The 20,186-nt window shown below is 47.6% G+C and overlaps 2 protein-coding genes across 4 annotated transcripts; one reads left to right on the forward strand and one right to left on the reverse strand.

Moving 5' to 3' along the window:
- Positions 1 to 407: 407 nt before the first annotated feature.
- On the reverse strand, positions 408 to 7,243 carry MEST. Of its 3 annotated transcripts, none has more exons than XM_009882982.1 (11): positions 7,135 to 7,243; positions 6,401 to 6,483; positions 5,871 to 5,948; positions 5,306 to 5,442; positions 4,895 to 4,953; positions 4,605 to 4,645; positions 4,133 to 4,203; positions 3,465 to 3,566; positions 1,641 to 1,717; positions 991 to 1,054; positions 408 to 525 (listed from the first exon to the last, which is right to left on the reverse strand). In XM_009882982.1, exons 1-11 carry the CDS (start codon positions 7,241 to 7,243, stop codon positions 408 to 410), a joined length of 939 nt encoding a protein of 312 aa, XP_009881284.1. The 3 variants fall into 3 exon arrangements, with proteins under 3 accessions (XP_009881284.1, XP_009881283.1, XP_009881285.1); XM_009882981.1 differs by having other exon boundaries at positions 6,401 to 6,480; positions 7,090 to 7,243; XM_009882983.1 differs by lacking the exon at positions 3,465 to 3,566 and having other exon boundaries at positions 6,401 to 6,480; positions 7,090 to 7,243.
- A 1,682-nt stretch (positions 7,244 to 8,925) lies between these two features.
- On the forward strand, positions 8,926 to 20,015 carry CEP41 (centrosomal protein 41kDa). The gene is made up of 11 exons (XM_009883028.1): positions 8,926 to 8,940; positions 9,365 to 9,428; positions 10,475 to 10,522; positions 14,719 to 14,780; positions 15,875 to 15,944; positions 16,419 to 16,554; positions 17,515 to 17,666; positions 17,984 to 18,051; positions 18,880 to 18,994; positions 19,188 to 19,403; positions 19,867 to 20,015. The coding sequence occupies exons 1-11, from the start codon at positions 8,926 to 8,928 to the stop codon at positions 20,013 to 20,015; spliced, it is 1,095 nt and encodes a 364-aa protein (XP_009881330.1).
- Positions 20,016 to 20,186: the final 171 nt, after the last annotated feature.

Below are 20,186 nucleotides of genomic sequence, written 5' to 3' on the forward strand. Positions count from 1 at the left end.
TTTGGCTGCTAGTTGTCCTGTGGCAGGCAGCATAGCCTGGCAGTGAAGGCAAGTAAGGACTCCCGGACTGACAACTTTCATGCTCTGCTTCCCCTCAGGTGCCCTTGTTCTCCCTTGAGTCCTCCTGGCTCTAAATACAGAGATAGGCCAGTCAAGAAGCAAGGCGAGAGCAGGGCTGGAAGAGCTGTTGGCATCCTGTAACTCTAATTAGGCTGACAGTTTTGTCCATGCCTCCCTGCAGGCTAATCTTTTTCCGGTGCTCAAAGGATTTAACTGCATAAAGGCAGCAGTTTGGCAGCCAAAGATCAGGGTGTTAGTGCAAAGTGTTCTATCTGGAGATAAAAATTACGATTTCTTCCTGCCCCCAAAGCCTGACTCATAAACGAGGAGAACTGAGCTGCAGCAGCTCAGAAGGAGTTGATGAAGTTCAGATATGCATTCAGGAAGCCTGTTGGATCCTCCAGCTGTGGATAGTGGCTAATGTGGTCATCCAGCACAGACACCGTGGACATGGGAAGCACCTTCCTGTTGGAAGAATGCAGCAAGGCTTAAGCACAGGAACTGCAGCTCGGCCTGCAGCCAGCCAGACACTACCGGTGAGGAGGAAAATACCCTCTTGCACAGTTGGCATTTTGCCCATAACATGGTTTTGGCACAAAAAAGAACCCTGTAGCAGCTACTGTTGACTGCTTTTCCTGGACTGTTCTTGACTGGATTTACCTCAAGTTAGTTTGGAGGAGACTACTTCAGTCAATATATCTCACCTCTGTCTGGTGTGGTTTTAAAATGCATGATTGATTTGACTGAGAGTTGTGAAGCAATTTCCAAAGTGCAGAGGGCTCTGACTGAATCACATGGCTGCGCCGGTTACAGGTGGGAATTAAAAACAGCCTCGATGAAAAGGCAATTGAAGGAAAAGTCTGAGACAAAATGTCCCTCAAAATTAAACCCCAGGTGTGTATTCCTGCTTTGTGGTGGGTATTGTCTTACTTGTAAAGCTGAAGAAACTCTGGGTGCGGATTCACAGGGTCCAGGGGCCCATAGATTAGATGCACTGCAAGAGAGAAGCACAGACAGAGCTTTTATACCCAAGGACATCCCTAAACCAAGCCAAGGAGCTGTGCTGCGGACTTGTCCTTCCCCAGCACAGAGCTTGGGAAGCTTCCAGCAGAGCACTGAGCAAATCAGCTGCCGAAAGGGCTCATGCTTCTCTGCCCTGGGGTGAAGTTCAGCCTCCAACCCTCCTCCTGCAAACACCAAACCTTTCCTTGGGTGGTTGCAACTTCTCTTGAGCTTGAAAAGCACTTCGGCTTCCCTGGGGCAGCAGCTGGAGACAGCAGAGGCTGTGAACCAGCCTCTAAAGGAATGTAACCTCAGCTCAGTGGAACAAACTTCTTCCTCTTATCTTAAAAAGCTCAGAGCTCTCTGCTGTAACCAAGCCTTAAACTGGAGCAGAGACGTTTGTGATGCTACTCCCTGCACAAGCCAGATTTGAGCTGTGTTGTCCTCATCAGAATAGCGAGAGGCTCTAGCAATTAGTGGAAGGAACCAGCACCATGCTCCAGTGCCTGCAGGCGAGGGGGGGTGATTCCTAACATCCTGACCAGTAAATCAAGGAAAACTGATTCATTCCTACTCACGTGGGACGGAGGTGGACATCAAAGCCCCAACCCAGCGGTCTCTGTGCTTCTTTCTCTGGTTTATGTACTGCAAAATACTGAAGAGAAACCTGCTGTTAACACAGTGGATGGTGCCTCCAGGTGCTGCACAGCCTGAAAATTGCTCTTGGGGCAATGCACGCCTGTGCAATGAGGTGTAATCTGCATCGCCCACAGCTAATCTTCCTGGGGCAGCAGCAAGACAAAAATCAGTCTGCTGAACATCTCTGAACTTAGTGAACTGCCCCAGTTTGTGGGTTTTTTTTTTTATTTATTTAGGTAGTCAGCAAATAAAAGTGCAAATGAGGTTAGGACAATGATTCCAGGTTTCACCCCTGCTAGCTCTGTTCCCTAAGTGTAGAGTCCAGTTCAGAGTCCTGCTGGAGGACAACCCACGTTCATTTAGGAAGGGGGAAATAGCCCATAATCTGGGGGGTGGGTGGGAAAATGAGGTTTGAATCTTTCCCAGCTGAGATGGAAGCAAATTTGGGTCCTCTGCCCCCAGTCAAATGCCACTGTCATTGTAATCCTTGTTCTGGGTGTAGTTAAGTCACAGCAGGCTGCAGGCAGCCAGAAAACGAGCACCGAAAGGTTGGTTAATCCCAAGCTCCCTTAGCAAACTCCACACTTGCTCAGGCAGCAGAGCAAAATGTAGGTTTGCAGTCAGATTCTACAAAACAGCGCAGAAATGGGTCTGCTAAAAGCCAATGCAGATGCAGTGCTGTCTGAGCACCCCCATGCTCAGCTCACCAGTGGTGCAGCAGCTCTGAGATCATCTCAGTGTCCCGCAGAAGAGGAGTCAACACTGAACTACCAAGCATGGAGGAATGTAGGAGAAGCTAAGTTACACTGGTCGGGTCCTACAGTGAAAATCCAAACTGCTAAAAGTTCCTCAGCCTGTCTTGTCACCCCAGCCAGCCACTGAGGGCGACTTCTTGCTTCAGCGCAGCTCTCGGGGGCTGAGGCTCACAATTTAAACAGCTGGTTCAAGTCAGTTGGGTTATAAAAAGCCTTCTAAGGCCAGGAAGCTATGCTAAGTAAACATACTGATACTCTGACACACAACATTTAAGGGGCTGGCAATATTTGGGCACTGAGCTTCCCATCACGGCTGCGCTGCCAGCAAAGCTGACATTGCAAGAATTTGCCACAATGGGACTTGCCAAGTGGGTAGCGTGTCAGACGTGTATCCAATGCTGGGCTTCGGCGAGCATCCCTCATTATGAAGCAGTTAGCGAGCGCCCTTTGGAGGGGCTGAGCCATTTGGTCCTTACTGTGATTTGAGAATTGCCTGGAGATTGTCCGCAGCAGGATGAGAGAGGAGTTTGCACACCGGGGAAGGAGGACACATGCATGCCCCACTGAATGGGGATACTAAACTCACAACCCCCAGCTTGAGGTCCTTCCAAAAGCCCCAAACTGAACAAAACCAGATTTAGCTCCAGTTGTTATCAAAACCACAAATTCAAGCCCCTAATTTCCAAAGAAGAAAAAAACCCACATTGTACCCCTCTGGCATTGTCCTTCTACTGTGTGCAGGCTCAGATCCTCCTGACTCCAGACTTCATTTACCTGCCTTGCATAATCCCAGCGAGAATCCCTGCTCCTACATCACACCCCTGCTCTTTTTTGGGGTGCAGTGATGATTCCAGACCCCAACAGAAGCAACTGGAGGCTCTGAAGAGGCAGTGTCCAGGGACCTGGCTGAGTTCTGGTAAACTCTGAGCCACGGCACAGCTCTGCCTGCAAACAGGGGGATGCCGTGGGTGTAAAACTCAGCTCATACAGCAATTAACAGTGACGTACCTGTCGACAACGAGATTGCCATCGTTGGTCCGCACCGCCGTCCACATGTCCCAGTACTCTGCTGGCGAAGGCTGCGTGTAGGGCCCAAAGACTGCCCCGAGCCTGAAAAAAAAAACAGTTCAGAGCAGCACAGCAGCAGCTGTGTTAGTGTACAACTCGAAAACTAGCCAAGAGCAAAAAATAGTTGAGCACTTCCAGCTTCCACTGCAAAACACGTGGGTGCAAGTACAGCACTGCAAATCATCCTCCAAAGGCACCCAGCGTTGGACTTAGCGGCCAGTCTAAAGGGCTTTTTGGGAAGAAAAAGAGGGTTTGCAATGTCTAATAAAAATATCCATCTGATTGTGCACCGTATGCAGGGTGCGGTTAGGGTTTTCATCACCTCTGTCACACCTGCAAGTCCAATACTCGTAGAAGGAAGGATTTCAGCGAACGGTGAAAAGCTGCCTGGTTTATTACTAGGCTGAAGCGCTTTGCCAACCTAGAAGAGGGAACAGCCTGGAGGATCAAGGTCATTCAAATCCAGGGGCAAATCTCTCCTGGGACAGTGCCGGGGAATCCACTCACCTGCCAAATACCCACTACGCTAATTCCTACATTTGCCCACTCCCCACTTGGCTCACATCCCCTATACGGACTGTGCCCAGCAGCACGGAGATCCTACTCACCCTCTGGAGAAGAAAAAGTAGTTCATCAGCCGCGTGATGACTGGGGACAGCAAACCTCCATCCTTGAGGATCTTGGGCAGAAGGGAAAAGGGAGACGGCACCGCTGGGTATGGTACAGACAGGTAAATCCTGCCTCCCCTGAGGGCTTTTCCCCCCAGAAAAGCCGTCTCCCCATATCACAGCAGTTTCCCAGCTCAGCCCCGACCCTCATTAGTGCTGAGATGTATGTGAGCCCTCGACAGCAAGACATCAGCGCTTTAAGGGGCAATTAGCCAGGACGTTCAGATGAGACAAGCCGCATATGGACAGCCCCTGCCTCTCCCCACCGCCTCTAACAATGCCTGCGAGCAGCTCAGGTGCCATTACCGAAGCGGGAAAAGCAGCAGGCACCTGAGCCAGGTAAAACCACAAATTCACGGAGTCAGATTTCTGCTTGAGGGGCGATTCAGTACTAGAGAGGGTAGCAGCTCACCTTCTGGATGAAGCGGGGGTAGTGCGTTTCGGGGAAAATCCCTGGAAGGATGTCAGAGAACAGAATTGTAACATTACAAGTGTTTTGCTCCGCATCTCCCAGTCTCTCCCCTTCTTCATGGTGCCATGAAAGGTGGCACGGGCAGCCCAAGGACTGACACTCCTGGTTAATTACAGCACCTTATTTGCAATTTGCTTGGGGTTCGGGTGTTTTCCCTTGGGTGATGGAAACAGATGGGAAGGCCATTCCACCCCACGGATCCCCAGCCCACCACACCAGGCAAACCTTACCTCCGTTGGATAAACAGAGGCTGTTGATCAAGATGCTTCCAGTTTGATTGTGCTCATACCTGGGGACAGAAGAGAAGGCGGCGAAACACCACTAGACCTCTCCAGGCTCCAAGAATTGACTGACCAGCAGGTCAAATTAACAGTGTCAGATCATTTCTGCTCCTCTGTTGCCCCCAGTTTGATAAGAAGGAGCTCAGGAGGGAAGTTAAACATCCTACCAGCTGGGAACTGATGGATAGGAACCTCAGATCTGCCTACCACGGATGTGCTCTGAGGCCTCCCAGCCTTCGTTACAGTTGTAGGTACAGGGGGAAGGGGGTTCTGCGCTACATTCTTCCACTTAGCTGCTGGAAATCATCTTGACGGGGACAACAAAGAGCAGCCAGAGAGAGCATCAGTGGTTGCAGTGACCTGTGGAGCAGCTCCTGTGCAACCGTATCCCCGTAATCATGAGACAGGAGATTAATCCTCTGGTGGTGGAGGCCGAGGTGATGCACCAGCCCCTCGACGATGCTGGCTTGCTCGAAGATGGAGTAGCGGTGGGGCCTCTGCGAAGCAAAGCGGGAGAGAAGCTGCAGTGAGAGCCTGACCCACCATGAGCCCACAAACTCCAGAATAAACATGCAGATGGAGGAATATGGGGTGGAGACCAGCAGTTTGCGACCCCGGGCAGAGCAGTCAGGATATCCTGGGCCAGTAGCTATGTCCATAAGCGCACAGGAGCACTGCCCATGTCCCAGAGGGGTCCAGGTGTGCTTTAGAGTCACGTCAAACCCAAGTAAAGGCAAGATAGTGATAGAGCCGATCACCATGCACCTTCCCCGTCCTTTCTGCTATTATAATATCTTATTCCTGTTCCAGATGTAAATGGGAGAAGAAACTGGACTGGAAACGCCAATTTTCTGGGGATGCTGGCATGGCAGAACAACCTCTGGGCCAAAAGCAGCTGTGAAAACCCTCCTCCCAGGCTACTTACAGGCTTGTCGCTGAAACCGAATCCTACAAAATCCAGAGCAATCACCCGGTGAAACCGTTGGGTCAGCCCTTCCCAGATCTGGAAAGAGGAAAAATGCATTAAAAAAACAGCTGGTGAGAGCAGAAAGAGGAAAATTCTGCGGCGATGCGCAGCCATGGACTGCCACACTCCCCTCCACTCCCCCAGCCAGCACCTTCAGCTCCAAGAAAACTGTAGGACGTTGAAATTTCCCAATAAATAGCAAGACAATCCCCCCCAAAAAAACAAGAACAAATAATTGTGGATCTTTTCCTCCTACTTTAGGCTGGAGTGTGGGAAAAGGCAATGTGAAAAGAGCTTGGGTTCCGTGCAAGCCATCAGGAGAGGAACAGGGCTGACATCCTGCAGCGTGGTGGCACCCCCAGCAGAAACTCTGCAGCATCACCCACCCTGGGCTGAGCACCACCAGTGTCCGCCTGCTTATCACTGGGAAGGAGAAGCCAAGGGGTTTGCCATCAGCATCCAACCCCCTGTGCACTTGCCCCCCTCACCTTGCACCAGTCGTAGCTGGAGGTTGGGAAGCCATGCAGGAGGACAACGATGTCAGAGCTGCCGACGGCACCGGTTGAATCTGGGGAGGGAATGGGGCACTTCAGGGTCTGCTTCCCCTCCCTACCCCCCCAATTTCCTCCTCTCCCACTGGGAGCCCAACCAGCAGCACCAGTATTACCTCCCCCTGCTCCCCAAAAACCAAGCATGGGTTTGACTCGCACCACAGCTTCTCAGTGCCAGCGTGGCTTCAGAAACCTGGCCAGACACACCAACCAGCACCAGCTGCTTGATGCAAACCAGGGGTTTATTTAGCACAAATTAATTGCAGCTGCCCCTAAGTTGCTACGATTGGTAACGACTGCTCCAGCAAAAAGGTTTTTCAGTATCTTTTCCTTGCCATGACCCATCAGAGGCTCTCAGGATCCTTCCCCATGAACACCAAAGTATTGCCAATGCTGCACGAGAACCAACCTTCGTAGCTTCGCCCAATTAAAACATTTTGATAACGAACAGCCACACTGCGCCTGGATCCCCACAGCGGCTCCCCTTAAAGCCATTACGTTTTGGGAGGGATTTGTCATCACCCTGCCTGGCCCTGGGGACATCCCTGGGGCCACCGAGGCCACCCCAGCCCTGGTCCCCACCGGGACGGACGAGGTGTCCCTGGGGCTTGGCATGGCCCCGTCACCTCTGTAGAAGATGTTCTGGTCCTTGTAGATGAAGTAGGCTCCGGAGGACCTCCAGGAGAGGAGAGCCGGGGAGAGCTTGGGGGGCGGGATGTGCAGGTAGACGGCGAGGAGGGGCACGCTCAGCAGCCCCACCTGCACCCACCACTCCTTCATCCTGCGGGACAGAGCGAGGTGCATGTCTACCGCCATGTCCCAAATAACCCCCACGTCCCCCATAACCCACCACCATGTCCCCAGTAACCCCCAGATCCCCATAACCCACCTCCATGTCCCAAAACCCCCATGTCCTCATGACCCCATGCCATGTCCCCAATAACTCCCACATCCCCATAACCCACCGCCATGTTCCCAGTAACCCCCACGTCCCCATGACCCAATGCCACGTCCCAAATAAACCCCACATCCCCCTACCCTGCACATCTCCAGGGTGGCAGGTCCACGGCAGAAAGTGGTCTCTGCAGTAAAGCAGAGTCTGAGGGGGCATGTGGGCCCCATTTGGGGTCTGAGGGATGGATGTGGACCCCGTAAAGAGTCTGAGGGAGGATGTGGGCCCCACTGGGGGCCTAATGAGAGATGTGGGCCCCATTTGGGGTCTGAGGGATGGATGTGGACCCCATAAGGGGTCTGAGGGAGGATGTAGGCCCCACTGGGGGCCTAATGGGAGATGTGGGCCCCATTTGGGCTCTAAGGGATGGATGTGGACCCCGTAAAGAGTCTGAGGGAGGATGTGGGCCCCACTGGGGGCCTAAGGCAAGATGTGGACCCCATAAAGGGTCTGAGGGAGGATGTGGGCCCCACTGGGGGTCTGAGGAGGAATGAGAGCTCCATAGGAGGTCTGAGGGGATGTGCAGCCCCACTGGGGATCTGAGGGGGGATGTGGGCCCCAGTGGGGGGCATTTGGGCTCCACAGGGGGATTAAGGGGGTGTGCAGCCCCACTGGGGGTCTGAGGGGGGATGTGGGCCCCATGGGGGTCTGAGGGGAGATTTGGGCTCCATAGGGGTTCTAAGGGGGACATGGGCCCCATGGGGGTCTGAGGGGAGATTTGGGCTCCATAGGGGTTCTAAGGGGGACATGGGCCCCATGGGGGTCTGAGGGGAGATTTGGGCTCCATAGGGGTTCTAAGGGGGACATGGGCCCCATGGGGGTCTGAGGGGAGATTTGGGCTCCATAGGGGTTCTAAGGGGGACATGGGCCCCATGGGGGTCTGAGGGGAGATTTGGGCTCCATAGGGGTTCTAAGGGGGACATGGGCCCCATGGGGGTCTGAGGGGAGATTTGGGCTCCATAGGGGTTCTAAGGGGGACATGGGCCCCATGGGGGTCTGAGGGGAGATTTGGGCTCCATAGGGGTTCTAAGGGGGACATGGGCCCCATGGGGGTCTGAGGGGAGATTTGGGCTCCATAGGGGTTCTAAGGGGGACATGGGCCCCATGGGGGTCTGAGGGGAGATTTGGGCTCCATAGGGGTTCTAAGGGGGACATGGGCCCCATGGGGGTCTGAGGGGAGATTTGGGCTCCATAGGGGTTCTAAGGGGGACATGGGCCCCATGGGGGTCTGAGGGGAGATTTGGGCTCCATAGGGGTTCTAAGGGGGACATGGGCCCCATGGGGGTCTGAGGGGAGATTTGGGCTCCATAGGGGTTCTAAGGGGGACATGGGCCCCATGGGGGTCTGAGGGGAGATTTGGGCTCCATAGGGGTTCTAAGGGGGACATGGGCCCCATGGGGGTCTGAGGGGAGATTTGGGCTCCATAGGGGTTCTAAGGGGGACATGGTCCTCTCCTGAGGGGAGCAGCCCTGGGTGGCCCTTGAGGCGCAGGGTCCCCCGGTTGCGAGGGATGGGGAGGGATTCGGTAGGGTGCCCGGAGCGCTGAGGGCGTCTCGGGGACCTCAGTGGGCCGGTGCAGCCTCCAGAGACGTAACTCGGGGCGGGGAGAGGGGAGACAGTTTCTTGCGGTCCCCAGAGTCGGGCGTGTGCCGGGTGAGTTGCAGGTGGAGGGAGAAAGGGAGAAAAATCCTCCTTTTGAAGCTTTAAAGTGGGGGTTTGGCAGGGGATTTAATATCGAGCTGGGAGATTCGGAGGTCTGTCCTTCTGCCTGAGGGCAGAGGATGTCTGAGAGGGTGCCTGTGGTCTTGCTCCTCTTTTTGCTGTCTCTTAGAGCTCTTCAAATAGCCTTTTCTGGTAAGGGGTTTTGTTTTTGTTTTGTTTTGTTTTTTCTTTAAAACAAATGCATGCTGGTTTGTTGATTTCCTCTTATCTTTTCCTTTTTAAAACAGTATTTAACCAGGCGCATCCCTCAGAATCCCAGATACCAACATATAAAAACCCGCCTTGATACTGGTAAGTGAAATCGTCATATGGTAAAACCACCAAATGTTGATGTGGAAGTGTACAAAAATATGCTGAATGTCTTCACTGCCTCTGTCCTGAGCTGTTGTACCCCAGAGATTGTGGAGCTGTGTCAGAACTCTCATTGCAGTTATTATGTCTCTCACCTGGTTATGTCAGGCTCTGTTGTGACAGTTCCCACAGAAATTACTGGTCTTGGGGTTTCTGTGTATGGGCTTTTGTTGTGTGAACTAATACCTTGACAAGGGTGGAAGTCAAGATAATTATTTGGGGGGTGTCTTTGGGGATCTTTTTGTTGTTAAAGTGGCTGAATTTTATCCGGTAACACCTGCCTGTAGTGCCAACATAAAAATATTGGGGAAGGGACAGTGTGGCCGCAGTTGCACTTGAAGCAGTGTGTTGGAAGCAGGATTTGAATACCAAGGTCCTGGATTCAGCTGCCTTGGAGAGAGGGCTGTAACGTAAGAAGTCTCTAATGTCCTGAGTTTTGGGTAGTGACTTTCTCAAGGTGATGACTTTGTTCACCAAAGCATCGTCAAACCAACTTACTCTTTTGTGTAGAGAGGGCTTGGTGTGGAACTTGAAAATGGGGAGGGTGCTACGAGGCTGTTTTTTTGTGAATATCGCTGTTCTGACTAGCAAGGTGTGGATACTTCTGTACCCTTTACTGAAAATCCTGGAAAGTTAAAGTGTGTTCTGTAGAAGAACTGAAATGGCGCTGGGAGCGTAAGCAGAAGATTTGAGCTTCTTCTGGTCACAAACATTCACAGTGACTTCCCCTCTCCAGTACAGAGGCTTTAAGCTACAGAGCATTGCCTGTTCCCAGAGACTGTTGACAGCTGGGGTCCAGCAAGTCCTTTGACTGACTCTTTGATTTATAGCTGCCTTGCATTGTCATGGTGAAAGAGGGTCTGCAATGAACGTTTGTTATTGTAGTCTGATCTTTTCCTTCAAAAAAAAAAAAATTCAACCCTTAGTAGTGCTAAAACTACTAAAAATTTTTAACAAACTGATTGTTTTTGTTGTTGTTGTTACAGGAAACAGTTTGACAAAATACACTGAGAGGTTGGAAGAGATCAAAAGAAGTGAGTATCTGGAGAGGAGCAGAATGTAACTTGCAGTGGGTTAGTTCAAAATTGAGGGAGCATCGAGGAGCTGGTTTGAATCCCAGGCTCTCCATTTGCTTGTAAATCTCAACTCTGATGATTCCCACAGCCATTTACAGGAATGAACTGTAGAAACATGCAGCAGTTGGCTAGAAAGGTGCTTCTACCTTGATTCTTTGCTGGGCACACTCTACTTTGTCCTGTGCCTTATTTCTGTTTCTTATAGTGCGTTACAAATTTAACTCAAGATAGCAGGCAGGCAGGTCTAGGAGTCGTTCCAGACCCCTCTTTGTGTGAATTTTTTTATTGAATGGAAACCAGGCAGGAAGAAGTTCTCTGGATTAAGAAAACTAGACTAGACTCATCTGGGAAGACTCAGACTGCGCTTCTGAGACTTATTTCACTTTTAGGTTACAAAAATGATTGAGCTTGAGACCTCTTACTTTCGTATAATTGTAATGTGCTTAGAATTCTATTAGAATATTCCAAGACAGGAAAGAGACAGGCTCGTTCCTGTGTAGTTCATTGAGTTTACCAGAACAACATTGATGTTTTGAAGACTTTGGGTCATTCAGGCTAATGAAAGCCCAACTGATTTTTATTTCAGTCTCTTTTCCCACTGAAAGTAGGCTCTTTAAAAAGTTCTTACTAATAGCGGTAATGTTTTACTACTTTGTTTTCAGCTGCTGTCCAGATCATTTTCACATAGAGAGCTAGGAAAGCTGTTAAATCCAAAAGCTGCATTTATTGATGTGAAAGAAAAATCACCCCTGTTAATGAGCACTAATTAGGATTTTGAATGTTCAGTTCTAGTTCTTAGGCTCACTTACTGTAGTCCTCTAAGATGGTAACATTCAGGTAATAAGGGAGGTCAGTAATCTGTCACATGAATATATTTATGCTTGATGCTTGGCTTTGTGCAAAACAGTCCTTTGTTGCTGATTTGTTTGTTGTTTTTTTTTTTTTTTTAAACACCTTTGGGGTTTGGGGAAAATCAAAAGAGAAATGGCCTTGCTTTCCAAAATCCTGTGTTGACTGACTAAGATTTCAGTGCTTAACACTGGATTGCCATCACTTTTTATCTGTGCTGAAAATCTTGTTGTATGGGTCTAGTTGGTTTTCAATCTCTGCTGTGAATCTGATTTCGTTTCATGTAGGAGTTCTTTTGTTTAATTGTGGTTCTGGATTCCAGTAGAAACTTTCTCATTATATTTGGACTGAATAGACACCTTGTGTTCCCAGGCAGTTTAGAAACTTCTCCCCCTTGATTTCTCATGGATAGATGACACCATTTGGACACAACTTTAAATACCCAGTACAGTCAACTCTCTGTCTCTTGTGTAATGTGAGAGAGTGGGACTTAATACTGCAAGCCCACTGTGGAATCAAACGATAAGAGAGCTGGAACCATGATGATTTGTTCTTTGGAGGATTGACTTGAGGAGAGACACCAAGTCTCTTTCTCCGGTGTTGCTTCACTCATTTCTGAAGCCCTGAAGAGCACCTCCTTGAATAGACAATAATTACAGCTTCAAACCAGTTCGCTGAAACAAAAAAATGTCAGAAAATCCGAATGGACCTTCCAGGACAGAACCGGGTACGTTGTGTTGCTTTTGTAGTCGGAAGCAGCACTTCTAAATTTTCTGATAACTGCTGGGAGGCTTGCGTGAGCATTCGCATTGGTCTGCTCCAGGTTGGGCTTTCTAATAACAGTTTTGTGGGTTTGGTTGGATTTTTTTTCCTGTTGACAGAAATAGTTTTGGGTGGTAAAGGCAAGATCTAGATCACACAGGCTTGTTCTGGGGTAGATAATCCTTGGTTGAGGTGGGAGGAAGCCATGCAGCTGATGTTCTGTGTAAGCACTGTGACAACAGTTCTGCTTTGTCAGTGTTTATATATACATCCAGCATGTCGCAAGCTTTGCTGCTTTTATTTGTCTTTCTATATTAAATTTATTTCTTGCCCTTCGTGTGGCTGAAGGGCTCTTTTTGTCCATGGCTGGGGAGTTTTAATCATTTGGACATGGGCTACACATGTGTTTTGTCTCAGGCAGATGAAATGGGCTGTATAAAAAGATCATTATTGTTGTTATTTCCGAGTTATAAAGTGAGGCTTTAGCAACCTAAGCTTGAGGCTTGAAACCTGTTAGTTCTGCAAGAACCATGAGGGTCATTTTCAAGTTAATTGACATTCTGAAGTCTAGTATGTATGCAGGTCTTGTACTTCAGACCCATGGTCTGAAATGCATAATGCATACTGCAGTGCACTGGGTTGTTTTGGATGGGCTCCTTCTTTATAAGACAAGTTATTTAGTAGCAAATAGACATTGCTTTGCAGCTTAATAGACATTATATAGGGTAGGATGTTGAATTTGGAAACTCTGCTTGCTCTGAATGCTGAAAATTAATTGGACTACCTCTGCAGGAAATGTATTTAAGAGGCAAAAGCGAGGAATAAAAAACCCGCAGAGATGAAAGCTCACAATATCTCTTCTTGTGTCTGTTTTGCTACCGTAATGTGCCTGTTGCCTGCGTACAGGGAGAATCTTGTCCGAGCAGAACGTCTGTCAGGAAGCCCATGATCACGGCTTGTATCGGGAAGATATCTCAGTCTCCAGCACTTGTGTGGCTCCTTCTCTAAACACGTCAGCTTGAGAGTTTCCATAAGCTAACTTTGTGGTAATTTTTTGTGTGGCAGTTACAGGAATATGGATTGGAGCCCTTCCCCCTTCTCCCCCATCTTCCCTTGCTTAAGCTCATGCGGCATTCAGCAGATGGTTTTAGAGGATTTAGAATTGCTTAACTGGCTGGATTTGCTAAAGGTCCTGTACTCCATTGTTAGCCCTCTTAGCTGAACAGCTGGAGAGAGACCGGGTTGGAATATCCTCTGGCACTTACTAAAGTTGTTAGAAAAGTGCAAACTTTTCTTTTTTAAAAAATAAAAATCTGTGACTTCAGAGGTGGAGCCTAGTAGGGGAGGAGGAGGAGGAGGAAGGAAAGAAAGGAGGAGCAATTTTATTTTTGGGGAGAGCTTAGAATCATTAGAGCGTGGCTTCAAGAGCTGCGTACAGAACTCGTTTACAGCTGCAGTGCCTGACACAGAGGAATCTTGTTCATCTTCTTTGCCTTTCCTTGCCAGTGCAGGATTGATCTTCCCCTCCTGCCCCCCCCCCTGCCCCTCTGCTGTCTTCTTTCTAGCTATAAATTTCCCAAAGGACGAGGCTTCTATTACTTCCCATGGGAGGCTATTTCATATCAAGATGTTCCTACTGATACTCCTCTCTCCTACTACATACACCCTTTTGTTTCTCGCTAGAAGGCTTCTCTCTTCCTTGCGTCTATGCATCTCGAGTATCTGTATGCAATCAGACTTCCATCCTTGTCATCGCTTACTTAGCTCTGGTAATCTCTGCTCTGGTTGTTTGCCAGTCATTTCAACAGACTGCTCAGTTTTCTCGCTGCCTAAGCTTTGTCTTCAGGCTTAAGACTCAATTAGTCCTGTTTCTCCGCAGCAATTATGCGTGCTTCAAGCTGGTATCCATACTGATCTGCTGTTCAGTTTTCTGCTTTAAACACCTTCTGTCAGTTATCCCTTCCTTTAGATGTCCGTATTAGCAAATTCTAGGAATTGGAATTTGTCAGATGAAGTAAGAAAACCTGGAGCATTTTAATCAGTAAGATTAAACATACATGTTTAGCTTAGTATTTGAAAAGAAATAGTCTGAGATGTAGTGCCCCTATGCTCTGGATTCTGCTTTAACTTACACAAATTAAAAATTCAGGTAAACTTAAATCTTTTGGTTTAAGAGGCTTTGCGGCTGTAGCAGGCTTCAAAGAACAGCAGGCAAGGCGATAAATTTGCAAAACTGCTTCCTTCCCCCAGTGAGCACAGAAAGCACAAAATAATACAGATTTGGGTCTAAACGCAACTAAGTCTGCCATCTCCACTTTAATCACATCTGGACAAGATCTCTCTTTATAACTCATATTACTTTTCACAAAGTCACAAAGGTTTGCTCCTCCGATCCTTCTGGGCAAGCTTAGCCCTCAGAAATCCTGCCTTGCTGGAGAAGAGAGTCTGTGAGAATAGCTGGGACTAAGCCCATTACCCGGTATTTGCAAAAGCTGGCAATTAACTGAAAACTTACATTGTCCTCTTCTGTTTTGTTTTTGAAGATTACAGATATAAAAAGGATGAGCTGTTTAAAAGACTGAAAGTGACTACTTTTGCCCAGTTGGTATGTACAGTTCCCTCTCTGGCTTCTGAAAGTTGTTATCTTTTATGAACAGCATTTTTATTTTGTCTAAAGCTTCTGTGTATTTATGTAGCTTTAGTGGGTAATTCTTCTATATGGGCTTCTTCCTGCGCCCATACATTTCCCTTAATAAAAACAAACCATTCAGGCGAAATGTTTTCAGAGTAGTCAAATGCTTTTAGTTGCAAATTGAAGTTTGTAGTGACTCTGTCTTTGAAATTTGTTCCCTTTTTTTTTTTTTTTTTCCCCATTAACTTAAGAGGATCTTCAAGCCTCTTAAAAAAAGAAAAGGGCTATGTAAAGTAGCATTCAAATCTGATCTCATCGAGCTTTGTGTCAAGGAGTAGCAGCCTGAAGCCCTCCCTAATAGAGGGTTTAACTGCGGAAGATGGGAAGGTTGTGACTTCAAGGATTTCTGCATATTTTTTTAAATTAAAATAAATGAATAAAAACATTAAGAAATGGAAAAATTGATCAGTGAATAATGAACTGTGTGTTGCTTACATGCTGGTTCAAGTAAATTAGTAAAAACTAGAAAAGACAAGCTTTCCTCTAAGGAGAGAAGGGAAGGAAAGATTAAACTTGCAGATATTGAAGGACTGGGTTTCCACAGAATCAGATGTTTAGTTCCACTGGATTGTTAAGATCAATCTTGTGACTCTCACTGGTTGATGAACAACCAGTATGAACAGTACGTGAATATTGCAGGTCTGCTCTCGCAGACCAATTGGTAACCGTGTGCGCTTTTATCCAACGTAGTGTATGCTCTGAGATGTTTCAGTGACTGAGCTTCATAAAAGTCAGAAGATGTTCTGCCAGCATGGCACATCTGGTTTTTCTTTAACCTAAGGTCGAATGTTTCCTTTTTTTTGCTACAACTTTTGCTTGATAAAAGGACACGCTTGCAGTACAGGTGTCCTATATGCACCTATACATGACCCTGAAGTCCAGTAGAAGTTCCATTGAGTTAAATGTGTTTTGGCTTGAGGATTGTTTTTCCTTAAGCTGATCCCCGCTGTCTTTCATTGAGGGTGCATGCCTGTCAAGGTATCTTTGCTTGCTTTTGTTTCCTGCAGGTCATCCAGGTTGCCTCTCTATCTGATGAAACCTTAGAAGTGACAAATGAGGAGATCCACAAGCTGGAAGGTAACAATATTTATTGTAAGCACAAAGAGAAAGAGCTGTAGATCGCTGTCATGTGGTGAACTGTGTCCTGACAGACATAGCTGACTATTCAGTGAGTCTTTTAATCAGGAGGAAAAAATAACTTAACCTGTGGCCTGCAGCTATTTCACTTTGGAAAGAGAAACACTCCTAAAAGAGAGAGGCTTGCAAATAAGAAAGGCCTCGTGCTGCCAAGTTTATTGTAGTAACTCAGTAGACATCGTGCACCAAGAATTAGATTTTTATTGAATTCTTAAAATGAGATCTTGAGCCCTTAAATCATATGGCTCTTTATTATTTTTAATATGAGGCTCTCAGTAAGTCATCCTTGTAAGAGGATGAAGATAAGGCTGTCTTTAAAAGACGCACTTTCTTCTAAGAATAGGCGCTGGGTTTAAAACCTACTTGTTTATTTCCTGCAGCATTTTAACTCTTTGTACCCTGTTCTCTCCCCAGATGGTGATTCTGCTGCTCCAGATGCTGAAATCACAACAGGGACAAATGGGAAAGGAAGCCCCGATGGGACAACCAGTCCGATCCTGTTCATAAACAACACAGGAGCTGGGGAATCCTATCGGTCCACGTTGCAGAGGTGCCTGATAATAATACACAATTTTCTTCCTGTCTTAGCAGATAATTATTTTTATCCAGCTAGTTATTTTAAATTGCCACTAAGTGGGTTTTATTGTATTTCTCATGAAAGCCTGATTTTGCAGGTCTGGGGGTGTGAGAGAGAGGGTTAGCAGGTTTTCCTGTCTGAGTGAGTTTGGTCTGAGGTTTTAACCCAAAACTGTTGCCACTTGATGATTGTCTAAATGGCTGATGAGGAAATATGTTTGTGGGTTCAAGAATCCATGTTAGAAACTGCTCTGCTAAACTCAGTAATGTGCCTTCCTGATGATCTTCATGGATTGTCCTGTGATTGAGATTAAAGAGTCCAGTTTCCAAACTCACTACATCACTAGTCGAGGTCAGAGATAGCAGGACGACACTGTAGGAGGAAGCTTGGTCTCAGCCTTTCCCTTGCTGTTGACAGAACAGTTGAGACACTAGTCTTGATAGTCTTGATGGTCATGTATCAAAGCCATCAATTTAGTCACCACTAAGAGTATCTGGAGGTTTCTGTTCACGTCCTGTATCCAACCTAGTGATGAAATGGGAAACATCTGCATAGCACTGCGTGTAGATGACTGACAGTTATTTAGCGTGTCTGACCTGCTGAGATCTCAACATTGGCAGCTTCTTAGAGTTATTCTCCCTCACCTCAAAGTCACTTATGACATAAACCACCTGGAATTGACTGATGCAGAAGAGTGTGGTATGTTCACATAGCAAGGCTATACTCTGTTTATTTTTTATATTGATAAAAATAAAATCAGTCTCTTATGAGGTACTGGAAAGCATAAAATGAAATCCCTCTGTTTTTATGTGGTGTCTCGCCATACTGGAACATCAGTGGGCTATTGGAACAGTTGATGGAAAAGCACTGACCTGGTGAAAGGAAGTGTTCAGAGTGAGAGCTTGTACCATAACCTCCTCTTTCCTCTTGTAGTGTGATAAGTGGCGTTGGTGAACTGGATATAGAAAAGGACACTCCAAAGAAAGTGGACACTCGGGCTAAAGACATGCCTTATCCTGACTGCCCCTTCCTGCTTTTGGACGTACGAGACCAAGATGCATACAACCAATGTCACATTGTTGGAGGTGAGGGGGCCAGAATCCCACAGCAGCCTAGTGTCAACTGGGATCATATATTCAGCTTTTTGTGCCATATTCTGGCTGGCTTAATTTTTTCCCCCGAGGTGGGACATCACCTGGGTGCAGAATGCTCTCAGCACTCATCCAGTACACCTGTCTTTCCAGGAAAGAGATGAGGGGGTCGAGCTGATGTTAATCCTTTATTCAGTCAGTTTTCAAGTCTGTTGAACTCTAACAAGTCCATATCAGTTGTATTCTGGGTTGTGTGATGGTTGGTGTTCAGCTGCTGTATAATTTTTCTGGTTTTTTTTCCTTCTCTGCAGCTTATTCCTACCCTATTGCAACGCTGTCTAGAACCATGAATCCATATACAAATAGTATTCTGGAATATGTATCCTTTATATGTAAAGTGCTGGAATAATAATTAAAAAAAAAAAATTAAAAAAATGAGGGGATATTGGTGGGGGCTTCCAAAAAACAATTGGAGCTATAACAGTTGCTGTGACCAGGACAGTGCTTAACCAACAAAATCTGGGGATTTCAAGGAGGGTGGGAGGGAAGGTCCTTTACGCTGGCTGTGATTACCTGATGAGGCTCCACTACCATCATCAGATGCTGGATTCTACTTCCTCAAGGCTGTAACACCTCTTGACTCTGGTGGGAGCTGCCTGAATTTGGCTTTTCCTGGGATTTTGGCTGCTGGAAGGCAAAGCCGTACTGCTTGGGGGCCCCTTCCCTGGCTGTTGCTGGAGCGCTGGGCTTCTTGAGGGATGCGTTCATCAAATCCTTTGGCTTCCTCTCAGCACCTTGATGGGGATTGGCTTTGCTTTAGAGGACAGAAAGAGGATTATTAGCTAGGATTAGGCTGATAATTTCCTGGGTCGTTAGCTTGAGGGTTGTAGGGGAGAGGGGAGGTTGTAAATGAAGGTGCTTCTTGCTGTTGTCTAACTAACCTTCACAACAGTGGCGGATGCTTCCTGCAGGGGCTGCACTCCAGTGGGGGTTAGGCTGTGTCCTTCTAACATCTGGCAAACCTCAGCTACGGAGAAATCGGTTTTAAAGCACAGGTGAAGGGAAGGCACGTCTGCCTGATACTTGCAAATCAAGGAGGGAATCTCTCAGTCTCCAGTCCCATTTGTTTGTCACCCTTTTTCTTTCTAAAAGGTATTAATGGTCACCTTCAGTTTACAAATGAATCCTTAACTCTTCTACCTATCAGAAAAATGCACATGGAAAAATTATCATATTGTATGACAACGATGAGAGGTTAGCCAGCCAGGCTGCGACGACCATGTGTGAGAGGGGCTTTGAGAACTTGTTTATGTTATCTGGAGGTAAGTGGGGATGGGCAGGACTCCCTGAGATCTCGCGTGGGTGGAATGAGAGCAGAGAGCAAGGGTTGTGTGAGCTGGAGATTGGAAAGAGCTGGATATTCAGTGCTTTCGAGTGTTGTATTTGTGACTGGTAAAATCACCGATCCCAACTCAGCTGGTGGTCACCGATAACGTGTGATCTGTATATCTGCAGGCCTGAAGGTCCTGGCACAGAAGATCCCAGAAGGACTGATCACTGGCTCACTCCCTGTGTCCTGCCAAGTGGCAGCTCCCACTGGCTCTGCCCGAAGAAAAACCTCTCCCAAAGTGCCACCCGCAGGTGCTGAGAATAAATGGAGATTTTCTGCAGATGATCTACAAAAGATAAAGTACTACCTGGATGAGGAGCACATTCCTTCAGACACTGCCAGTAAGACTCCAAGACAAATGCTGCAGCTGATTTCTGTACCTCTTGAGCCTGCAGCAGTTCTCTGCTTTGTTATATTCCCTCCATGAGAGTGCTGGGAGAGGGACAATTTTTTCCAAACTGACTGAGAAGATCCACCAAAACCTGTGCTGTGCTGATCCCAGAGGACTTAAATCTTCTATAGTTACATGATGGCAAAATCCTGGGCCTGCTGAGGGCGGGCATGTACCATTCTGCCCACTCTATTTAAATGTCTTTAGTTTTTACTGGCGATTAGTAGGTTTTTCAAATTCATAGGCCCACATAGCTAGGTAGAGACTGCCTAGAACCCCCTGCTGACTTATTGATGGCTATGTATGTTTACAGGGAGAGCTGGAGAGCCAGCGAGGGGCAACAGATCATTTGTGTGTCCTTGTGCTCCATCACGCACATGGCTTCTGATTCTTTTTTTGTTTTGTTTTCCCAGGCCATCTTAGCCGTGGTTCTTCAGGCCGCAACTCCAAAGTGACAACTGTGAGGAGCAGCCCCAGTCTCTCCAGCACCACCGGCAACGTGGGATCCCTCACCGCCCGCTCGGTCAGCAGGAGCAGCTTCCAGAACAGGCCATGGAAATAAGCAGCAGTGTCTTCCACTAAATAAATGAATGTCCAGGTTCTGGGAACCCTGAGCAGTCCAGCCCATTTGTCGTTTTAGGAATCTGCAGGGAAAAGCAGCAGTGGTATATAAATGGCAGTTCGGGTAGGTCTGGGGGAGCTGTAACGGTTGATGTTTCGTAGAAGCAGGAAT

Source organism: Charadrius vociferus, unplaced genomic scaffold (assembly GCF_000708025.1).
Source record: "Charadrius vociferus isolate BGI_N301 unplaced genomic scaffold, ASM70802v2 scaffold32, whole genome shotgun sequence".
In the NCBI taxonomy this organism is placed as follows: domain Eukaryota; kingdom Metazoa; phylum Chordata; class Aves; order Charadriiformes; family Charadriidae; genus Charadrius; species Charadrius vociferus.